The sequence below is a fragment of the Capsicum annuum genome, chromosome 6 (assembly GCF_002878395.1).
Source record: "Capsicum annuum cultivar UCD-10X-F1 chromosome 6, UCD10Xv1.1, whole genome shotgun sequence".
Lineage (NCBI taxonomy): Eukaryota > Viridiplantae > Streptophyta > Magnoliopsida > Solanales > Solanaceae > Capsicum > Capsicum annuum.
The window spans coordinates 195,447,198-195,469,070 of record NC_061116.1 but is presented as its reverse complement, the minus strand read 5'-3'; the positions used below and the strand labels follow the sequence as shown (position 1 = coordinate 195,469,070).

General features: G+C 36.5%; 3 protein-coding genes across 4 annotated transcripts; 2 read left to right on the top strand and 1 right to left on the bottom strand.

The window, feature by feature from the left end:
* Positions 1 to 1,785: 1,785 nt before the first annotated feature.
* Positions 1,786 to 5,807, top strand: LOC107855844 (glutamate receptor 2.8). Its single transcript, XM_016700850.2, has 5 exons — positions 1,786 to 2,553; positions 2,653 to 3,974; positions 4,119 to 4,425; positions 4,541 to 4,935; positions 5,015 to 5,807. The coding sequence occupies exons 1-5, from the start codon at positions 2,265 to 2,267 to the stop codon at positions 5,531 to 5,533; spliced, it is 2,832 nt and encodes a 943-aa protein (XP_016556336.1). The 5' UTR covers positions 1,786 to 2,264; the 3' UTR covers positions 5,534 to 5,807.
* A 497-nt stretch (positions 5,808 to 6,304) lies between these two features.
* LOC107855843 (ATP synthase subunit epsilon, mitochondrial) lies at positions 6,305 to 20,864 on the bottom strand. Of its 2 annotated transcripts, XM_047413684.1 has the most exons (3): positions 20,510 to 20,843; positions 14,057 to 14,092; positions 6,305 to 6,741 (listed from the first exon to the last, which is right to left on the bottom strand). In XM_047413684.1, the coding sequence occupies exons 1-2, from the start codon at positions 20,691 to 20,693 to the stop codon at positions 14,064 to 14,066; spliced, it is 213 nt and encodes a 70-aa protein (XP_047269640.1). In that variant the 5' UTR covers positions 20,694 to 20,843; the 3' UTR covers positions 6,305 to 6,741; positions 14,057 to 14,063. The 2 variants fall into 2 exon arrangements, with proteins under 2 accessions (XP_047269640.1, XP_016556335.2); XM_016700849.2 differs by lacking the exon at positions 6,305 to 6,741 and having other exon boundaries at positions 13,795 to 14,092; positions 20,510 to 20,864.
* On the top strand, positions 7,833 to 12,326 carry LOC107855842 (glutamate receptor 2.8). Its single transcript, XM_016700848.2, has 5 exons — positions 7,833 to 8,672; positions 8,905 to 10,244; positions 10,380 to 10,692; positions 10,782 to 11,188; positions 11,288 to 12,326. The coding sequence occupies exons 1-5, from the start codon at positions 8,390 to 8,392 to the stop codon at positions 11,825 to 11,827; spliced, it is 2,883 nt and encodes a 960-aa protein (XP_016556334.2). The 5' UTR covers positions 7,833 to 8,389; the 3' UTR covers positions 11,828 to 12,326.
* Positions 20,865 to 21,873: the final 1,009 nt, after the last annotated feature.

The window sequence follows — 21,873 nt, the reverse complement described above, 5'->3', positions numbered from 1 at the left end:
ATAATAATAATAATAATAATAATAATAATAATAATAATAATATCAATAGATAATTGAGACTAATAAATTATTGATTTTAAATTAAAAAAATTACAAAATTAAATTACATACTAGAAATAGTTAGTTATCACACTAGAGAGTTCTAATTGAACTCTTAAAAAGTTTTGAATTGAAAGATTAAGTATTTGAATTTGAAATGCATTATCCTTTTAATAAAAAAATCATTATCTTTAAAATAGAAACCCAGAATTGAAGAGTTCTAATAGATATTTGCTCTTTCAAACTTATCTCTTTAAAAGTTAAATGCTATAAAATATATTTAAATATAATTTATTTACATATTAATGAAAGATGAAATTTTATTAAAATATTATTATTATTAATAATAATAATAATAATATCAAAATATAATTAAGACTAATAAATTATTAATTTTAAATTAAAAAAATTACGAAATAAAATTACATACTAGAAATAGTTAGTTATCACATTAGAGAGTTCTAATTGGACTCTTATCAAGTTTTAACAAAAAGATTTTCATTATCTTAAAAATAGAAACTTTGTTATTTTAAATTTATCTCTCTGAAACTAAGAATTCATAATTAAAGAGTCATAAATAAACTCTAACTATATCATAATCATAATAATAAATAATATATACGAAAATTAAGTAGAAGTAAAAATAATATTACACACGTGTACGGATGGTAATGGGGGGTGTAAGTTTTAAGCTACGCAGGATGGGTTAAAGTAATTTTTTTTTTTAAATGGTGCGGTGCGATGCGGGTATATGCGGATTTAAATTTAAAAAATACTGGAATTAAAAATATTAGATATTATATATACTTAAACTGAAAATAGTATGATACTAAAATCTTTTTAAAGTAATATAATTTAATATGTTGGAATTAAAAATATTATTTTAATATTATTTGTACATTACACGGGTACGTATACTAGTTCAAGAATAACAGTAACGTGAGAAAGTGACAGGTGGATAATAAAGAAAGCAACTTTGACTTCCCTTACACACATTAGTAATGTTTATTCCAACGTAACATTAACGCCGGTTCCACAAATTTAGTGGTCTAAAGTTAATTTTTAATAAAAAAATTTTAAATATATTTAATAAAATTAGCTTTTATGTGAATTTTGTGCGATGTATGTACATATCGTGCAACGTACGTGCATCTTATATGCATTTCGTGCGGCATACGTGCATTTTGTTGTCATTTAATAAAAATATTTTAAAATACATAGAAATTATCGTTAAAATTTGTGTGTGATATGCTATCATTGTAAACTATCTTCTAACTTAAAAATGGAGGCTCCAAAAAAATTAGGGCCCCAAGTCATTGCTGTAGTGACTTTACGGTATAGCCGACCCTGATAACATTTCCTAAATAAGCGGTGTTTTGACCCTTTTATTTTGTTCCTAAATAAATGAAGTTTTAAATTAAGAAGACATTAATGATGTTGTATCAATTTTAACCTTTTTAAAATAAAAAGAGTTGTACGTGAACAGAAAGTATTAAAGAGTTTCGTCTTTTATAAGATATTTATTAAGGATGAGTTTAAAAAAAAAAATGTTTTCTAGCAAGGAGTGGTCTTTTAAGTGGTGTGTACAAGCTAAAAAAACACCAAGTTATTTGGAAACGGGGGAATAGGTAACTTACTAACCAATAAAAAATGCAGTGTTTACCGTTTACTTTGACTTCCAACAGCTGAATGCATTAATCATTTTTCGTGCATAACTGGGTGAGAGGATGGTGAGGGGCTATTTCACGGGAAAAACTTAATAGTCTATTATTATTACTTCATTAAATCATTTTATCAAGATAAATTGAATTAATTTAGTGTATAACCCGATCGGAGGTGAATTAATTTGTGTAGAATTAGATGGAGGTAAAGTCAAAAAAAATGACACATCATCGGGTACGGGTAAGTTTTTTCCGTATTCACCCCTATGCATAAGCTGAGAGACAATAGTGTTTACTAGTTAAATATTTATCCTCATGTAAGCTTTACTATAACTAAGTTATTTAATAAAGTAAAAAATGCATATTAAGCAATCATGGTGTATCAAATTCTTGATTCTGAAATTATATATTAGGAGAACAGAAGCAATTAACTTCAACTCTGTCCTTTCTGTCTACATTGGTCAAGGTCTATACTGATTGAAGTCTTTGCAAGGTGGTTACTTAGCTTGCACAAGCACAACTCCTTGCCCAATTCTCAGACTACTTTGTACCAGAGTGTTTCAAATGAAAGATTCAAGATGCCACTTCCTTATTCTTTTCATTCAACTTGTCTGTATTCTTATTAGCTTTTGCCACTACGTAATGCCAATAAGAGGTGAAGATAATGACACTAGTGTCATGAAGGTGGATGTGGGTATAATTCTTGATATGGAAACAGATGTGGCAAAAGTAATGCACACATGTATTTTACTAGCAATTGAAGATTACCATGACGCAGCTAGTCGCAATGCCACTAGGATAGTACCCCACTTGAGGGATTCCAAGCAAGATGATGTCGAAGCAGCATCCGCCAGTAAATTCAACTCCATGATTTAATTCTGTCAGACGAATATTTTCCCCTTTGGTTTCCCCCCTTCATACAATTTCTTACAGTCTGATTGTGTATGTGCAGCCATATACTTGCTAAAGGATGTCCAAGTACAAGCTATCTTTGGCCCACAAATGTCTACACAAACTGATTTTGTGATTGACTTGGGGAACAGGGCAAAAGTCCCTATCATTTCTCCAGCAACAAGTCCTTTACTTTCAGTCAAGGAAAATCCCTACTTCATCAGAGGAGCACTTCCTTCTACCAGTCAGACTAAAGCCATCGCAGCAATTGTTAAAAACTACAATTGGAGGGAGGTTGTAGTAATCTATGAGGATAGTCCCGATGGAACCGGGATAGTTCCTCATTTGACTGATGCCTTACAGGAAATCAACACTTTAGTCTCCTATAGAAGTGTTATTTCTCCTTCTGCCGATGAAGATCAAATCCTTAAAGAGTTAAATAATTTGAATACAAAGCAAACCAGGGTGTTCGTCGTGCACTTGCAACCATTTCTTGCCTCACGACTTTTCCTCAAGGCGAAAGAAGCCGGAATGATGAGCAGTGGATATGTATGGATCATCACAGATGTGCTAACAAGTCTTCTGGACTTGTTAGATCCGTCAGTGATTGAGTCATCAATGCAAGGTGTTATTGGTATAAAGCCTTATGTTCCAAGATCAAACGAGCTTAACAATTTCACCAAGAGATGGAGAAAAAGATTTCGACAAGAGTATCCGGACATGGACCAAGTAGAACTCAATATTTTCGGGCTATGGGCATATGATAGCATCACCTCATTAGCAGAAGCAGTAGTAAAAGTGGGAAATACTGCAATCCCAAAATTCAAAAAAGCTGTTACTAGAAAGAACTTAACGGACTTAGATGCACTTGGAACTTCAGAATTGGGATATCTGCTCATTGACTCTATGCAAAACATAACGCTAAAAACGGGTCTAAGTGGTGATTTCCGCATCGCTAATGGAGAATTGCAGCCTTCTCCATATCAGATTGTGAATATGATTGGGACAGGACAGAGAAGCATTGGATTCTGGACAGAGAAGGATGGCATTTCGTATAAACTGAAGATGAATGGTAAAACAGCTAAAACGAATAACAACCAACTAGGGACCATCATTTGGCCCGGTCAATCTACTATTATTCCGAAAGGCTGGGATATATCCACAAGTGGGAAGAAGCTAAGCGTTGGAGTTCCTGTCAATGGAGGGCTAGAGCAATTCACTAAAGTGGAAAGAGGTTCAAACACAGAAATTGCAACTGGTTTGAGTATAGATTTCTTTCAAGAAGTCATCAAATTGTTGCCATATGCTGTCCCTTACCAATTTATTGCATTTGTAATACAAGATAAGCCCTCTTCTCCAGACTATGATCATCTTATTTTTGAGGTAATACCAAGTTTTGCGTAAATTGACCTCTTTGGCTGAATACCTTACATGCTCCTTTCAGGACTTTCTTATTTTACTTTCTGCTTTTGCTTTGGTGAGGAAGACTAACCATAATACTGCAATAATCATTCTTCCTTGAATCAGAAATATGATGCAGTTGTAGGTGATGTGACCAATTTAGCGAGCCAATCCAAGTACGAAAATTTCACATTACCTTTTACAGAATCTGGTATTTCTGCAGTTGTGCCAGTAAAGTATAACGACAGGACTTGGATTTTCTTGAAACCTCTGAAGAGCGAGCTTTGGATAACAACTGGAGCATTCTTCGTCTTCATTGGTTTTGTGGTTTGGGTACTCGAGCATCGTGTAAACAAAGAGTTTCGAGGACCCAAACGCAAGCAAGTTGGGATGATATTCTGGTTTTCCTTCTCAACTCTCGTTTTTGCTCATAGTAAGTCTTCTAGCTCAAAGGAAGCTTTAAAATTTATCCTTTTTTCTTTGATGAAAGCTTTAAAATTTATCCTTGTTTCTCAACAATCATATATATGGTTGGTTGTTGCATGCAGGAGAGAGGGTTGCAAGTAACTTAACAAGATTTGTCCTGATTGTGTGGTTTTTCGTGGTTTTGGTGCTGACATCGAGCTATACAGCCAGCTTATCATCTATGTTAACAGTGCAACAGCTCCAACCTAGCAATGATCTCATTCAGATTGGAGATTATGTTGGGTATCGAGAAGGTTCCTTTGTCAAATACGTCTTGAAGCGACTGAATTTTGACAGTTCCAAGTTAAGAAGTTATAGCACATTGGAAGAGTATAATGATGCACTCTCAAGAGGAAGTAAAAATGGAGGTGTTGCTGTAATTTATGATGAACTATCTAACCTCAGACTCTTCCTCAACAAGTACTGCCGGAAGTATATGATGGTTGGTCAGACTTTCAAGACTACTGGCTTTGGATTTGTAAGATTCTCTCTGCATCTTTTAACTGAAGTTATACTATTTCACTCAATCTAATTATTTTTTCCTCAATTTCTTGCAGGCACTTCCAAAAGGGTCACCTTTGGTACCTGATATCTCAAGCGTAGTCATGAAAATGATGAAGCAAGGAGAGATTACGAAAAACAAAATACAGAAATATTCTGAGAATGAAACAGACTGTCCACAGAACAATGGAACAACTGATAGTCTCACGGTAGATAGCTTTAAGGGCCTTTTCCTCATAGCTGGTGTATCAGCAGGTTCCGCTCTTCTAATATTCTTCCTCATCTTCCTTTATCATCATAGAGAAATCTTAGCCACTGATGATTCAATAGGGCAAAAGCTTTCTGCAATAGCAAAAGCCTTTGATGAAGAGAAACATAAATCTAATTCTGTCAATGAAGAAAGCCAAGCAGCTACAGTACTGTTTGCAGCAAGTGAAGTTTCCCCTGTAATATTGCCCGATGTTCCTTCACAAAGCCTAGAAATCAGAATCTCCGATGGCCTAGGAGCATCCCCTGCTGATGAAGGGTCCTCTACAACAGAACCAGCAACTCCAGATCATGAAACCAATGCATAGACATTTTAACTTTGCAAATCTTGGCCTTGATATTTGCGTCAAGAAGCAGCTTCAGAACTTGATCTGATGGATTTAACCTTTGATGGTTGTTACCTATTGTATTATTTATTCCCTGTGTGCCAATTTATGTAGCAAAGTTGTGATCTAAAACAATCACTGACCATTTATTGGCCATAAATCATCCACTATATCATCTTTCTTATTCTAAAAGTGTTTTCCCTTGCTTAATTAATGTGCCCTTATCGTAATCAAGGCTCTTAAGACATGTTTTTCCTCACCAATGAGCATCTCTAGAAGAGGCGATACTAACCAATTGATATTTCACTTTATCCTAATTCTTTTTCAATTTTTATGTCCATGTAGCAGCTATTCATGCTTACACATATAAATTTATATTGTTTCTCCATTTGCTCTTACATTAAAGTCTGCATTTTATATGAGATTAGCGCTTAAAGCCCCAATGGACCTCAGAACTTTTTTGTGTTTTTTCTCTTTTGATAACACTACGTTCAATTAGACGCCAAAGCCCTCGGGCCCGTGCATTAGCATATTCAATCAAGCCTCAAACTTATTTCCAGAGCATTGTATTGGAGGAGTGAACAAATAAAAGAGTTTAAACTACAAGCCCTGAATTTTAAGGCAGCCCTAGCATTTAAAGTTAAAAAGATTTGGTTTCGAAAAACATTCTGGGATGCAAGTTGTATTGGTAAGTAGTTCAGTGTTTTAATTTTTTCAGTTCAAACTCATAAGAGATAAAGCATAAAACAATTCTACTTAACCATCTGGTTCCTTCTTACCCCTTAATATTAACTTGGAACATAGGAAGCAACTCACAAGTTTGCTTAGATGACCAAGACAGTTATTTTCTGTTATGTTCCAAACAGTTTTCAAAGGCTGAATGATTTAAATTAACCAGGTGAAGAATGGAATAGATACACTATGATAGCCTGAACAAGTTTCCTTTGAAAACTCGAAATAAGTCACTTGACAGCAGAAGCAGGTTCTAAAAATAAACATCACCACCATTCCATCCAACAAGTATAAATCAAGATCTATCTGCTATATTATTTGCATATCAATGTTTTATGTAAGCTCCACCAGACGCTCACCATACATAATTCCAGGACAGTAGAAAATTCAGTTGAGAGAAGAAATAATGCCTGAGATCCAACCCTGTTCTCATTCTTCAGGAGAATCTGAGGGGATGGCTGTTAAAAAACCAGCAGAAATGTTTATCAGTAAGCAGAAAGCAAAGCCTGCAATAGTGATAAAACAATAGTGCAAATAACAGCTTCCATGCCCCGCCCGTCCCCTCATCCAAAACATAAAAAGAAAATGTATGTAGAAATACGGAATTAATATTTTCAAAAGCGCATACATCACATGAGAACCAATAAGTTTGATTCTCGGCACCACAAAGTCTTCCAACGTTAATTATAACCATCCAAAGTTTTAACGGATATCCACATTCAAGTCGGAATGAATAAAGCTTTCATAATCCACCAAAAGAGCAACTGGACTCGATAAACTACTCAAATCGTTTTCATTTCAACTCCTTCGTAACCGAAAAAAAGATGGACATTTTCAAACCAAAGAAATTATTGCTCTCTGCCTAGTTATAGTTATGTACAGTATCCAACTAATTCTAGCGAAGAATTGAGGAAATCTCAACAACATACCGAATGGAAGTGTACACCCACCTTACCCTTACCTATGGGTGTCAAGTGGGTAGGGCCGACCCGGCCCGGCCCTCGTAACTAACTCGGCCCGGTAAGCCCTAGGGCTTTAGGATTTCAGGTCCCTGACCGGTTATTTTTTAAAATGGGCCCGGCTAACTCGGCCCAGACCAAGCCCGGTCCATGAAGCCCGGCATGGGACACTGCATTAGTTTTGTTCCTTCACTTCGCTGATGCTGTCAGTTCTCTCTAAAGTACATTTTTATTTCTCTCTTAATTGATCTCTTTATTTTTATCTTAATGGGGGATGAAGGCAAAAATCATTTTGTTCCCCACTTTCTTTTTCCTTTCCGTTTTACTTTTTTTTGCTCCGAATCTCTTCTTTTTCACATTGCTTTATACATGTTTGTAGGTCCTTGAACCCCCAAACTTGATCTTGATTACTTTTTTTGGAATTCTACTCAGATTTCGAAGTCCCAAATCACTTATTTTAGCTTCAAACTCATTCGTTATCTTGAAAGCACGTCCTACGCAACAAAACACGCGTAACGAGTATAAATTCATCATATATTCGCTCAAACTTAATTAAAGAGTAGTAAATAATAGGCGAAGAATGGCCAAATCCCGTGTTTATAGCTATTATCATTCATCTAAACCCAGTAAGCGGTGCACAAATTTGTCTGTAAAGATTCACTAAAATTGAAATAAATAGTAAATATAACCCAGAAATTTAAAGACAAAATGAGTTCAATCATAAAAATCTTAAATATTGAATCTATAGAACTTAAATTCTAGATCCACATAGTGGCCTTAATTAGAAGATAAGCGGAGGGACAATAGCTTGCATTAAGGCAGTGCAAGACAATTTTACATATTACAAGGGTCCTATGAGATCAACAAGAGATTCTGTGTCCACTACCTTTCTTTACACCAAAAATAAAATAAATGAACACAGTTCCATCTGAACTTCCCAAAAGGGCTTGTGCTTATCTTCAAATAATTAAATGATTTAGTAAAGTAAAAAGGCATTTTAATCAATCATGGAACTACTTTCTTCTTTGAAAACTCCAACTTTATCCGTTCTTTCTACATTAAGAATTATGGTTTGGACTCAGAGTTGGTTACTTGCACAAGCACAACTGCTTGCCCAACTCTCAAATTACTTGCCCAGATTTCGCAAATGAGAAGTCCAAGATGCCACTTCCTAATACTTTTGATTCAATTTGTATTCATTATAAGCAACCACTACATAATACCAATAAGATGTGAGGAAAATAAAAAGAGTGGTGTAGAGATGGATGTGGGCATAATTCTTGATCTGGAAACAGATGTGGCAAAGGTAACGCACATATGTATCGTACTAGCACTTGAAGATTACCATGCCACTGCTAGTCGCAGCGCCCTTAGGATAGTCCCTCACTTGAGGGATTCCAAGAAAGATGATGTTGAAGCAGCATCCGCTGGTAAATTCAGCTCCATGATCGAATGATCGACTTCTGTTAAACTAGCATATTTTCCTCTCTTTGCTGCATGAGTCTCTAAAATAAGTACTTTGGCCAAACAAGCTATCAAACATACTCTGGTAGTTAGTAATGCCCAATTTTCACAAGACACTCTTTTTCTAAAAGTTTCTTCTTTTTTCCCCTTTGGTTTTCCCTTCATACAATTTCTTACAGTCTGATTGTGTATGTGAAGCCATATACTTGCTAAAGGATGTCCAAGTACATGCTATCTATGGGCCACAGATGTCTACACAAACTGATTTTGTGGCTGACTTGGGGAGAAGAGCAAAAGTCCCAATCATTTCTCCAGCAACAAGTCCTTTACTTTCAGTCAAGGAAAACCCGTTCTTCATTAGAGGAGCACTTCCTTCTTCCAGTCAGACTAAGGCCATTGCAGCAGTTGTTAAAAACTATGATTGGAGCGAGGTTGTAGTAATTTATGAGGATAGCTCCTATGGAACGGGGATAGTTCCATATCTGACTGATGCCTTGCAAGAAATCAATACTTTAATCTCCTATAGAAGTGTCATTTCTCCTTCAGCCAATGATGATCAAATCCTCAAGGAGTTATACAATTTGAATACAAAGCAGACCAGGGTGTTTGTAGTGCACTTGCAACCATATCTTGCCTCACGGCTTTTCCTCAAGGCCAAGGAAGCCGGGATGATGAGCAGTGGATATGCATGGATCATCACAGATGTGCTAACGAGTCTTCTAGCCTTGGTAGATCATTCAGTGATTGAGTCATCAATGCAAGGTGTTCTGGGTATAAAGCCTTATGTTCCGAGATCAAATGAGCTTAACAATTTCACGCAAAGATGGAGTAGGAGATTTCATCAAGAGTATCCAGATATGGACCCAGTTGAACTCAATGTTCTCGGACTATGGGCGTATGATGGCATCACAGCATTAGCCAAAGCAGTAGAGAAGGTGGGTGTCAGTGCCATCCCAAAATTCAAGAAATCAGACACTAGAGAGAACTTAACGCAGTTAGATGCGCTTGGAACCTCGGAATTGGGATCTTTACTCCTTCACTCTATGCAAAACATAAAACTAACAACAGGCCTAAGTGGTGATTTCCACATCGTTGGCGGAGAATTGCAGCCATCCCCATATGAGATTGTGAATATAATTGGGAAAGGAGAGAGAAGTGTTGGATTCTGGACAGAGAAAGATGGAATTTCGTATAAACTAAAGATGAATGGTAAAACAGCTAAGAGCATTAATGAGCAACTAGGGGCCATCATTTGGCCCGGTGAATCTACGATAGCTCCGAGAGGCTGGGAAATACCCACAAGTGGAAAAAGTTTAAGGATTGGAGTTCCTGTCAATGTATTGTTGGACGAATTCAGTAAAGTGGAAAGAGATTCAAAAACACAAACACTAGTTGCAACTGGTTTATGTGTAGATATCTTTATAGAAGTCATCAATTTTATGCCGTACGCGGTCCCCTATAGACTTATTCCATTTCAAATACCAGATAGGCCCACTTCTCAAGATTACGATGATCTTGATTACAAAGTCTCTTCTAAGGTAATTGTAAATTTACCTCTTTGGCTGGAATACCTTTATATGCTCCTTTTGGGACTTTCAGTACTTTCTGCTTTTGGATTGGTCGAGGAAGACCAACTATGAATACTGCAACAATCATTGTTTGCCTTGAACCAGGAATATGATGCAGTTGTAGGTGATGTGACCAATTTAGCGAGCCGATCCAAGTATGTGGATTTCACATTACCTTTTACGGAGTCAGGTATTTCTGCAGTTGTACCAGTAAAGGATGATGACAGGAAGAATGCTTGGATTTTCTTGAAACCTCTAAAGGGCGAGCTTTGGATAACAACTGGAGCATTTTTCATCTTCATTGGTTTTGTGGTTTGGGTACTCGAACATCGTGCAAACGAAGAGTTTCGAGGACCCAAACACAAGCAAGTTGGGATGATATTCTGGTTTTCCTTCTCAACTCTTGTTTTTGCTCATAGTAAGTCCAACTCAAAGCAAATAATAGACCAAAATTTTAAGATTTCTCCTTGTTTCTCAACAAATCATATATATGGCTGGTTATTGCAGAAGAGAAGGTAACAAGTAACTTGACAAGATTTGTGCTAATTGTGTGGGTTTTCGTGGTCCTGGTGCTGACATCAAGTTATACAGCCAGCTTAACATCTATGTTGACAGTGCAACAGCTTCAACCTACTATAAAAGACCTCAATGATCTCATTAAGAATGGAGAATATGTTGGGTATCAAAAAGGTTCGTTTGTCAAAGCCTTCTTGAACCGCATGAAATTTGATAGCTCTAAGTTAAGAAGTTATAGCACATTGGAAGAGTATAATGATGCCCTCTCAAGAGGAAGTAAAAACGGAGGTGTTGGCGCAATTATTGATGAACTACCTTATCTCAGACTCTTCCTCAAGAAGTACTGCAAGAAGTACATTATGGTTGGTCCAACATTCAAGACTGCTGGCTTTGGACTTGTAAGATTCTCATTGCATCTTTTAATTGGAAAGGGTCCAAAACTGACATTTATGCATTCCACTCAATCTAATTCATTTTGTCTCCACAATTTCTTGCAGGTATTTCCAAAAGGCTCGCCTTTGGTACCTGACTTCTCAAGAGCAGTCTTGAAGGTGAAAGAGGGAGGAGAGTTTACGAAAAACGGAATACAGAAATACTCTGGGAATGAAACAGATTGTCCTCAGAATGATGGAACATCTGATAGCCTCAGAGTAGATAGTTTTAAGGGTCTTTTCCTCATAGCTGGTGTATCAGCAGTTTCTGCTCTTCTCGTATTCTTTCTCATCTTCCTTTATCAGAACAGAGGAATCTTAGCGACTGATGATTCAATAGGGCAAAAGCTTTCAGCAATAGCAAAAGCCTTTAATGAAGAGAAAGATAACTCCAATTCTAAATCAGAAAAGCCATCTGAACGCAATGAAGAAAGCCAAATGACTACAGTAGTGTTCACAGCAAGTGAAGGTTCCACTGAAGCATTGCCCGATCTTCCTTCGCAAAGCCCAGAAATCAGAATTTCCAACGGTCTAGGAGCATCCCCTTCAGATGAAGGGTTCTCTACAACGGAACCTACAACTTCAGTTCATGAAAGCATTATATAGAGACATTTTAACTTTGTAACTCTTGGCCGGCAGTTCAGAACTAGATTTGATGAATCTAACTTTGGATGGTTGTTACCCATTGTATTGTACTCCCTATGTCCCAATTTACGTGGCAACTTTGTGATCTAAAACATTTATGGACCATTTGATGGCTATAAATCATTTTATAGCAATCAAACTTGGGGGTCTATCAAACAACCTCCCTATCTCACCTCTGGGGTAGTGGGATAGACTGTCTACACTTACCCTCCCCAGACCCCACTTGTGTTGGAATATACTAGGGATAGACTGTCTACACTTATCCTCCCGAGACCCCACTTGTGTTGGAATATACTGGGTATGTTGTTGTTGTTGATGACTATAGATCATCTTACTAAAAGGATTAAAATGGTGCTGTTTATTTTTTGGGGACTGATTAAAAAGGAAAAGGTGTCGTATAAATTGAGGGAAAGTACTGTATTGTGTTGTTAATTTAAATGCAATGTTTTGTTGAATTTTATAGTATCATATTGATAAATCTACTATTGTGTAAGAACAAAAAGTCTCATTTTATGTAACGATACAATCTATTCAAATGTTATATTATCAGAACAATACAATATAATTGGAAAGTTGGTCAGACTTATACGACTACTGGCTTTGGATTCATAAGATTCTCTCTGCATAATTTAATTGGAAAGGTTCCATAACTGAAGTTATACTTTTACTCGAACTAATTCATTTTTTCTCCACCAATTCTGGAAGGTATTTCCATAAGGATCACCTTTGGTACCTGACATCTCAAGAGCAGTCTTGAAGATGATGGAGGGAGAGTTTATGAATAATATAATACAGAAATACTTTGGGAATGAAACAGATTTTCCACAGAAAGATGGAATAGCGTCTGATAGCCTCACACTGGATACTAGATAGTTTTAAGGGCCTTTTCATCATAGCTGGTGCATCAGCAGGTTCCTCTATTCTTGTTATCTTGTATTCTTCCTCATCTTCCTTTATAAGAATCGTGAAATCTTATTAACTGATGATTCACTATGGCACAAAATTTCTGCCATGGCAAAGGTCTTCGATGAGGAGAAAGAGAAATCTAATTCTAAGTCCAAAAAGTTGGGCGAAGGGAAAACCTAATCTATCATGCCTTGCATTAACATATTCATTTTCTTTGGTAACAAGCAATGCCCGAGGGTCAGTGGCCCATGGTTCAAAAATTGGTGAATGATGGGCTCGGACTTCTACCCAACTCCACTTAAATACTAGGTTTTTGTCGGTCATTGCATTCGAACCTGTGACATGCGTCTAAGTCATGCATCACGTGGTGTGCTCTTTCCACAAGTGTTGTCGAACCCGTGACATGCATCTGCATCATGTGGTGTGCTATTTCCACCAGCGTTGTCAAAGGCACGCTTAAGCCTTGAAGCGAAGCGCAAAACATGTTGAGCATTTTGCACTTAATGTGCCCTTTAGTGTTGTCATCAAGGCTCTAAGACATGCTTTTCCTCACCAGTTAGCATCTCCGGAAGAGGCTACACAAACAATTGATATTTAACTTTATCATAATTCTTTTTCAATTTACTGTCCATATAGTTGTTAATCATGCTTATAATTATTAATCTTGGACTAGTCAGATATATTTGTATTTTTTCTATATTTGCTCCTTTTTTTTCATTCAAGAGCATGTTTTATATGTTAGTTGCGCTTAAAGCCCCAATGGACCTTAGAATTTTTTTTTGCTATTCTCTTTTGATAACACTATTTCCAACTAAATGCCAAACCCCTCAGGTCCATGCATTAACATATTCTATCAAGCCTCAAACTTATTTCCAACTCATAAGAGATAAAGCATAAAGCAATTCTACTCAACTCTTTGGTTCCTTCTTACCCTTTTTATAGTAACTTGGAACATAGGAAGCCACTCACAAGTTTTCTTAGATGACCAAGACAGTTATTTTCTGTTATGTTCCAAGACAATCTTCAACGGCTCAATGATTTAAATTAACCATGTGAACAATGGGATTGATACATTTTGATAGCCTGGATGGACGAGTTTCCTTTAAAAATGGAAATAACTCACATGACAACAGAAGCAGGTTCTAAAAATAAAAATTATCACAATTCCATCCAACATGTATAAATCAAGTTCTATCGGCTTAAGCTCCACCAGATATGCACCATACATAATTCCAGGACAGTAGAAAATTCAGTTGAGAGAAGAAATAATGCCTGAGATCCAACCTTGTTCTCATTCGTCAGGAGAATCTGAGCGGATGGCTGTTAAAAAACCAGCAGAAATGTTTATCACTAAGCAGAAAGCAAAGTCTAGAATTGTGATAAAACAATAGTGCAAATAACATCCTCCATGCCCCGTCCCCTTATCCAAAACATTTTTTGAAAAAAAGTAGAAATATGGAATTAATATTATCAGAAGTGCATACATCACATGACAATGCAGACATGACATTTGTTAAAGATACAAGGGAGGCACAAAAGTCTACTTATCTAATTTACACAAATACAATTCATTTGATTATGAATTTCAACATGTGCGAAAGTTATTCCAATTAAAGAACATGTATAAACACAAATAGAAGCATCTCGGTACATCAATCATGCACATTAATATCAATCGACAGTGGCCCGTGGTGTCATCATAATGGTCCTTTTAGACCTTGTACAATGGAAACAGGAAAACGAGAAGAAACAGTTGTTGGTTCTTTTTGGAACAGAGATGGCATAAATTATGTCATGAAACTGAAACATGTCATCTTAAAATGTTGAGAACACAAAATGCATAGATATGATGAAATGACACCAGGCTGCGCACTCTACAGCAATGATTAGAAGAGACAATAGATAATCTTTTCAGAAGAGGGGAAAAATAAGCAAGAAAGAGCATAGGAATAATAGGCAAGCCAGTGGACAGTATTAAAGAAATGATCAACACTAGACAACCACGAGTTGGGAATATTTGAAGGCAGTGAATGAGTTCAGACGAGCAATTTAGAGAGGCAAACAGCACCGAAACCATCTGCAAATTCAAGCATGGTTCTCCGCACAAAAAAGTCTACCCCGCTAATTATCAACCATTTAAAGTTTTAGTTGATATCCACATGCTAGTCAGAAAGATTAAAACTTTCATAATCCACCAAAAGAGCACCTGGACTAGACAAACCACTAAAATCATTGTCATGTCAGCTCCTTGGTAATCTGAACATTTCAGGTTAAGATCGGAAAAAGGATAAACATTTCCAAACAACAACATACCCAGTATAATTTCCCAACCTTACCCTTACAATAGACCCCTACATTTTCAGGTTAAGAGCTGAAAAAGGATAGACATTTCCAAACAACGACATACCCAGTAACTTCCGACCTTACCCTTCCAATAGATCCCTCGGCTCTAGGAAAAGCATATTAAAAAAGAATGACAACGCATCCTAAAAAAGAATAGTAACTACAACAACATAGTGTGATAATCGAAGTACAACAGATGGTAGATAGTAACAGAAATCTGAGGACAAGAAACTACAAGAGAAATACTACAATTATCCAAACTAAGCAGATTATTGCTCTCCCTAGTTATAAGACACGTACATTATCCAACTGGTTCTAGCGAAGAATTGAGGAAATCTCCTATTGATTAATAGAACGGTTTAGAGAACAACTCTGACAGACATCCAACAAAGTTAATTATATCAACAAGAATCCTATTGCATCCTGCCATATGAACATAATGCTGCCCTATTAATCACTCAAAAAGAAAGCACCCAAAGGTGTGGCCTAGTGTCAATAAATTGGGTAAGGTCACAACTTTGAATCTCAACGGAGACAAAAAAAAAACGAGGCGATTCTTGCCATCTATCTTAGCCTTGGTGGACAGAGTTACCTCATATTTGTTGCTGGTGGGAGGTGACAGATATCTATGGATTTAGTCGAGGTGCACGAAAGATGACCCGATTGAACCTCTTTGTACCCAGCAACAAGAAGCTCTTGTTGAAATGGAGAGGAAAGCTACAGAGTGGGTTCAACAAAACTTGCATAAACTCCATAAGATGTTTGGGATAGATTTTCAGGGGTTTGAAGAGGAAGCACTTGAACTCCTTAGGCGGGTGGATGCAAGCAGGCAAGCAAGAAGAATGGAGCAATCGGGAGTAGGTAGAAGAACAAAACACATAGGAGCACGAGAGTTAAAGAATCTGATATCTTTTGACGTCAAATTCAAAAGCAATGGTGACAGAGACAAGGGGAAAGGGAGCTCTCAGAATACTCCATGAAGATCAAATTGATCTCATGGAATGTTAGGGGGTTGAAGGAGTAGGAGAAGAGGAGATTGGTACAAAGTCTGATTAGGGACCGGAAAGCAGACAGTATGTCTCCAGGAAACCAAATTAGAAGGCAATGTACATGAGTTAATTAAGCAAATTTGGGGAAGGAGATGGATCAAGTATGCATGTTTGGAGGCCGGTCGAACCGGAGGAGGAAGCTTACTACTTTGGGATTCTAGAATCTGGGAAGGGGAAATCTTACAAGTTGGAGTTTATACTCTTTCTTGCAAATTCAAGGCTCAGTTGAGTAATTTTGATTGTCACATAACTGGTGTGTATGCTCCTAACAGTAAAGTGGAGAGGAGGCTTGTAGGATTTGGCTGATGTAAGAGGCCTGTTTGATGGACCATGGGCTATCTGTGGTGACTTCAACGTCTATAGATTTGCCTCTGAAAAAAGGGATTGTAGCAGGAGAAATTCAACAATGAGAGAGTTCTCAGATTGCATTGAGGACCTGGACTTCATTGATCTACAGCTAAGTTGCACGGACTCTTCGCTTTCAACGCCGCACCCATGGCGGATTCTTCAAAAATACACTATTTTTGACGAATCTGACACGCACCCATTGACATTTTTTATGCGTCCGAGCAACATAGATCTGCAGCTAAGTAGTGGAAAGTATACCTGGTATAGAGGTGATAACCATACCACTGCATCAAGAATAGACAGGATAATAGTTTCCATAGAATGGAACAATCTCTTCAGTAATCTAAAGCAGACTACACTGCAAAGAAAACTACACTGCAAAGAGTGACCTCTGATCATGTCCAAATAGCTTTGCTTTGTAGACACGGGGAGCAATCTAAATCCTACTTCAAGTTTGAAAATTGGTGGCTGAATCAAGAAGGTTTTGTTGAAAAAGTCAAGAATTGGTGGAGTGAATTTGAATTTTATGTGACGCCAAACTACATCTTAGCATGTAAACTCAAAGCTCTCAAAGAAAAGTTAAAAGAATGGAGTAGACATGAACAAAGGAATTTGAAATTACAAAAGAACAACCTTCTCAATTAGATGGCTAAGCTAGAATCCCAATTGAATATTAGAGCCTTGACGGAGGAGGAAATTGCCAAGAAAGCAACACTGTTCAAGGAGTATGAGCGGGTGTTTGAAGAATAAGGAAGCGACTTGGAAACAAAGATCAAGGGCCTTATGGCTTAAAGAAGGGGATAGGAATACAAAGTTTTTCCATCAAACTGTTAATGCCCACAAAAGATATAATCACATTGATCAATTGGAAGTTCAGGGAGAGACCATTTCTAATCCTAATAGAATCAAGGAGGAAGTCATATCCTTCTACAAGAAGTTATATACAGAACCTGAAGGCTGGAGACCTTCTGAAAATATAAGCAATCATCCTACCATCACAGAGGATGAGAAAGAGGCACTGCAGGCAGCATTTGAGGAGCATGAAGTTTTTGAGTGCTTAAAGATATGCGCTATTGACAAAACCCCTGGACCTAATGGTTACACAATGGGGTTCTATCTAACATGCTGGGAGATAATTAAACAAGACATTAGGGAGGCTTTTCACAATTTTCATTCAAATGGGATGGTTTAAAAAAGCTATAACGCAACATACATAGCACTGATTCCTAAGAAGATAGGAGCAAAGGAGCTCAAAGACTTCAGACCCATCAGTTTAATTGGAAGCTTTTACAAGTTGATCTCCAAGGTACTGACAAAAAGATTGAAGAAAGTTGTGGATAAGTTGGTAGATAAGCAACAAATAGTGTTTATCAGAGGCAGACAGATAATGGACGCAGCGCTCATAGCTAATGAAGCAATTGATTCTAGAGTGTCCCAAAGTAAACTTGGTATATTATGCAAACTTGATATCGAGAAAGCATATGACCATGTGAATTGGGAATTCATTCTAAGTGTGCTGAGACAAATGAGGTTTGATGGGAGATGGATCAGGTGGATCAAGTTTTGTATGTCAACCGTGAAGTTTTTTGTGCTTATCAATGGTTCACCTGAAGGTTTTTTCGATGCACACCGAGGGATTAGGCAGGGAGACCCTCTATCCCCCTTCTTGTTCATCACAGTTATGGAGGGGCTAAATAACATGCTGAACATAGCCACGATAGCAGGAAGAATTCAGGAATTTGAAGTTAGCAAAGTTGCTGGAAACAGTGTGGAAATCACACATCTGCAGTATGCTGATGATATGCTAATTTTTTGTGGGGCTGAGGAGGAGCAATTGTTGATCTTAAGACTTATACTGGTTTACTTTGATGCCATATTTGGGCTCCACATAAATTGGAACAAAGTACCCAATTAATGTGGTTCCAAAGATGGATCATTTTTCTCGGATTTTGGGAGGAGTGGTGGGAAATTTGCCATCAGTATACTTGGGCATGCCTCTGGGTGTAAAATCAAGGTCCATAGACATTTGGAACCCAATTCTGGAGAAGTGTGAAAAGAAATTAGCTAGATGGAGATCCCAATATCTATCTTTGGGAAGTAGACTAACTCTGATAAATTCAGTTCTAGATGCTATTCCTAAATATATGTTATCTATCTTCCATATACCTCAGTCAGTAGTTCAGAGGTTGGACAAAATCAGAAGAAACTTCTTGTGGCAAGGCAATAAGGAAAGGAAAGGATTTCACTTAGTCAAATGGAAGAATATCATTAGAAGCAAGAAACAAGATGGCTTCGGTATCAAGAACTCCAAAACCCAGAGCAAAGCTTTGACGGTGAGGTGTCTATGGAGGTATCATCAAGAGGACCAAGCACTTTGGTGTAGGGTGATCAAGAGCAAGTATGAGGAACCGAACAAATGGATGACTAAAGAGGTAAATACTCCCTATGGTATTAGCCTTTGGAAGTCTATCAGAATCTTCTGGCCTTTCCTTAATAATCAGTCAATTGTCAAGGTTCTAAATGGTAGAAAAACTATTTTTTGAGCTGACAAATGGATGATGAGAGCCTCAAAGATCTCTTTCCTGACATCTTTGTTTTGGCTCAACATAGACAGAACACAATTGTTGATATGTGGTCACAACAAGGATGGGATTTGCTCTTGAGAAGAAATCTAGATGACTGGGAAATTCCTAGAATGATTGAACTTTATAAGCTACCGGAGAGTTTTCAAGGAACACAAACTGGTGAGGATTATTTATGGTGGCATGGGCACAACAAAGGTAGATACAGGGTAAAGGAATGATATAAACAGACAAGTCTTAGTGATAATCAAGTCTTCAAATGGCCTTGGAAGCATATCTGGAGAGTCAAAGTGCCACATAAAGTGGCATGCTTTACTTGGCTGCTAGCCAATGAAACAGTTTTGACATTGAATAATATGGATAAGAGAGGTATCTCTATGCAACAGGTGCTCCTTATGTGGCAAGGATACAGAGACAGTGAGACACCCCTTCCAACTATGTGATTTCACTGACCAGCTGTGGCAGATTTTCCTTAATCTCAAAGGCATTTCCAGCGGTATGCCTAGTAAGATTGATGAGACTCTATTCAATTGGGAGGAGGCTGGAGTTGGGGCTACAAAGAAAGAAATATGGAGGATGATCCCTGCTTGTATATGGTGGACTATATGGAGAGAGAGAAATGATAGATGTATATGGTGGACTCTATGGAGAGAGAGAAATGATAGATGATTTGAGAATAGGGACAACAACCTACAGGAAGTCAAGCTTAAATGTATTTTGTTGTTTTGCTTTTGGTGTATCTCGTAACTTGAGCCGGGGGTCTTTCGGAAACAGCCTTTCTACTTCATCAGAGGTAGAGGTATGGACTGCGTACATCTTACCCCCCGACCCCACTAAGTGGGAATACACTGGGTTTGTTGTTGTTGTTGTTGTTGTGCTTTTGGTGTACCAATGTTTACTCCAATGAGACTAAGTCAATCATAGATGTTTTAGGGTCCACCTAGATTTTGGTTCAGCTTTGGGGAAGATTATACTTCTTTCTCATATTTGTAAATACCGCTTTTCAGTACTACCTAAGTACTGACTTAGATACAAATGTTACCAGTGTCAAAAAAAGAAAAAACAGTTATCAAAAAAAAAATTGCTCAAAAAGAAAAAACTAAATACAACCAATTTGCGAGTTTAATTCATTTACTACTACCTACAAGGGAAAAAATCACTCAAATTTGCGAGTATAATTCATTTACTACTCCCTGCAAGGGAAAAAATCACTCAAATTTGCGAGTTTAATTCATTTACTACTCCCTACAAGGCGAAAAAATCACTCCAATTTGCGAGTTTAATTAATTTACGACTTCCTAGGACAAAATGCCCATCACTAATTAGCAATAACAACATCCGAAGAATGTTAACAAAGCAATTAGTGAAACATTAACATGAACTGATACAAAAAACTGAGTTTCGTGATGGCTTACTTGGTTTCTGAGGCTTGGCATCAACCAATTTAGAGATGGAGTAATGGACCTTCTCACGGCTCAAAGCTTCGGACTTGTAAGGCTCTTTGAGGCAATTTCTGAGCAGGTTAGCGCATAGGTTTGAGTGTGTTATGTAAGTCATCCCTGCCGATCTCCAAAATGGCGCTGCTGCGTTAGAAGCCATTTCTCTTCTGCTTTCACTTTGTTGTCACCGATGAGATGAGTACCTTCCAGCTGAATATTTTCTCCTGTTTGTCAATATATGGAAATGGGACAAATTTACTTCTCGCACTACTTCACCCAGATGAAGCAAAAACCAAAAGAGTTTAATAAAAGAGAAAACAAACATTACCATGATTTAAAGTTTTGATTTTAAATTTGTTTATATACATAATTATATAAATTTTTAAATTATAAATATATTTAAATATATAATTAGCTCTCGATATATTCAATGAAAATACATAATTAGTTGAAATTTTTGTAATAATTTTGTAAGAATAAAAACTTATGTAAATATAATCGATTAAGGTGTAGGTTTATATTATTTTTCCTTAATAAAAATGTTGATGTGAATAGTATTTTTAAAATTAATAACTTATTTTGATGCGTGAAAAGCTATTTGTATTTGACCACTAATTAAGAAGCTACTCTTTTTAGTTCTTAAAATTAATTTCTATTACTTTCTAAAAATATTTATTTTCTTTCAAAAAATTTACCAAACATCTCACTTTTTAAAAAATAAACACTTTTGTATAAAAGAAACATGGCCAAACATAAAACAAACAAATAAATTATAATCTGAAGATAGACTTTATACACTAATTTCCTTTTATACAAACTCATTTACAAGTAAAAGAGTCGGAAAAAGAGATAAGGTAATATGTTACAATAACAATTGTATTGCTATTATGCAGTATTGTTTTCTTCATTAGTTTTCAGGTTTCACTCCTTTAAAATTACAGCATATAACTTTGAAATAATATTTTAAAATATATTTTTTTAATCACATTATAATGTATAAACTTATAGTTTATAATATTTTTTATAGTTCTTAAATATTTCAATTTTAGTTATAAAATACAAAGTTAATTTAATTTAATTTTAAAAATTTATTAAATTGACTCAGATAAACTAAACTTGACATCTAATTTTTTCAACTGGGCAAATTAATTAAGGGTTACAAAAAAGTTTCAAAACTAAAAAATAGTGGCACAAGTATTAAATATTGAGTAGAGGTGATAATTTTAAGATTAATATTAACGACACTAATTTTAAAACCCTCAAATTTTATTATTTATACAAAGATCCCTACACTATATTTACATAAAAATTCATACACCATCGCATCACTACCATTCCTC

Excerpts from the sequence above, each read along its gene's own strand:
- LOC107855842 (XM_016700848.2), top strand. The coding sequence starts at position 8,390 with ATGAGAAGTCCAAGATGCCACTTCCTAATACTTTTGATTCAATTTGTA. Across the intron at positions 10,693-10,781 it reads AACTCTTGTTTTTGCTCATA|AAGAGAAGGTAACAAGTAAC; the intron begins GTAAGTCCAACT and ends TGGTTATTGCAG. Across the intron at positions 11,189-11,287 it reads AGACTGCTGGCTTTGGACTT|GTATTTCCAAAAGGCTCGCC; the intron begins GTAAGATTCTCA and ends AATTTCTTGCAG.
- LOC107855843 (XM_016700849.2), bottom strand. The coding sequence starts at position 20,693 with ATGGCTTCTAACGCAGCAGCGCCATTTTGGAGATCGGCAGGGATGACT. Across the intron at positions 14,093-20,509 it reads TGCCAAGCCTCAGAAACCAA|CCATCCGCTCAGATTCTCCT; the intron begins GTAAGCCATCAC and ends GTTTTTTAACAG.
- LOC107855844 (XM_016700850.2), top strand. The coding sequence starts at position 2,265 with ATGAAAGATTCAAGATGCCACTTCCTTATTCTTTTCATTCAACTTGTC. Across the intron at positions 2,554-2,652 it reads TGTCGAAGCAGCATCCGCCA|CCATATACTTGCTAAAGGAT; the intron begins GTAAATTCAACT and ends GTGTATGTGCAG. Across the intron at positions 4,936-5,014 it reads AGACTACTGGCTTTGGATTT|GCACTTCCAAAAGGGTCACC; the intron begins GTAAGATTCTCT and ends AATTTCTTGCAG.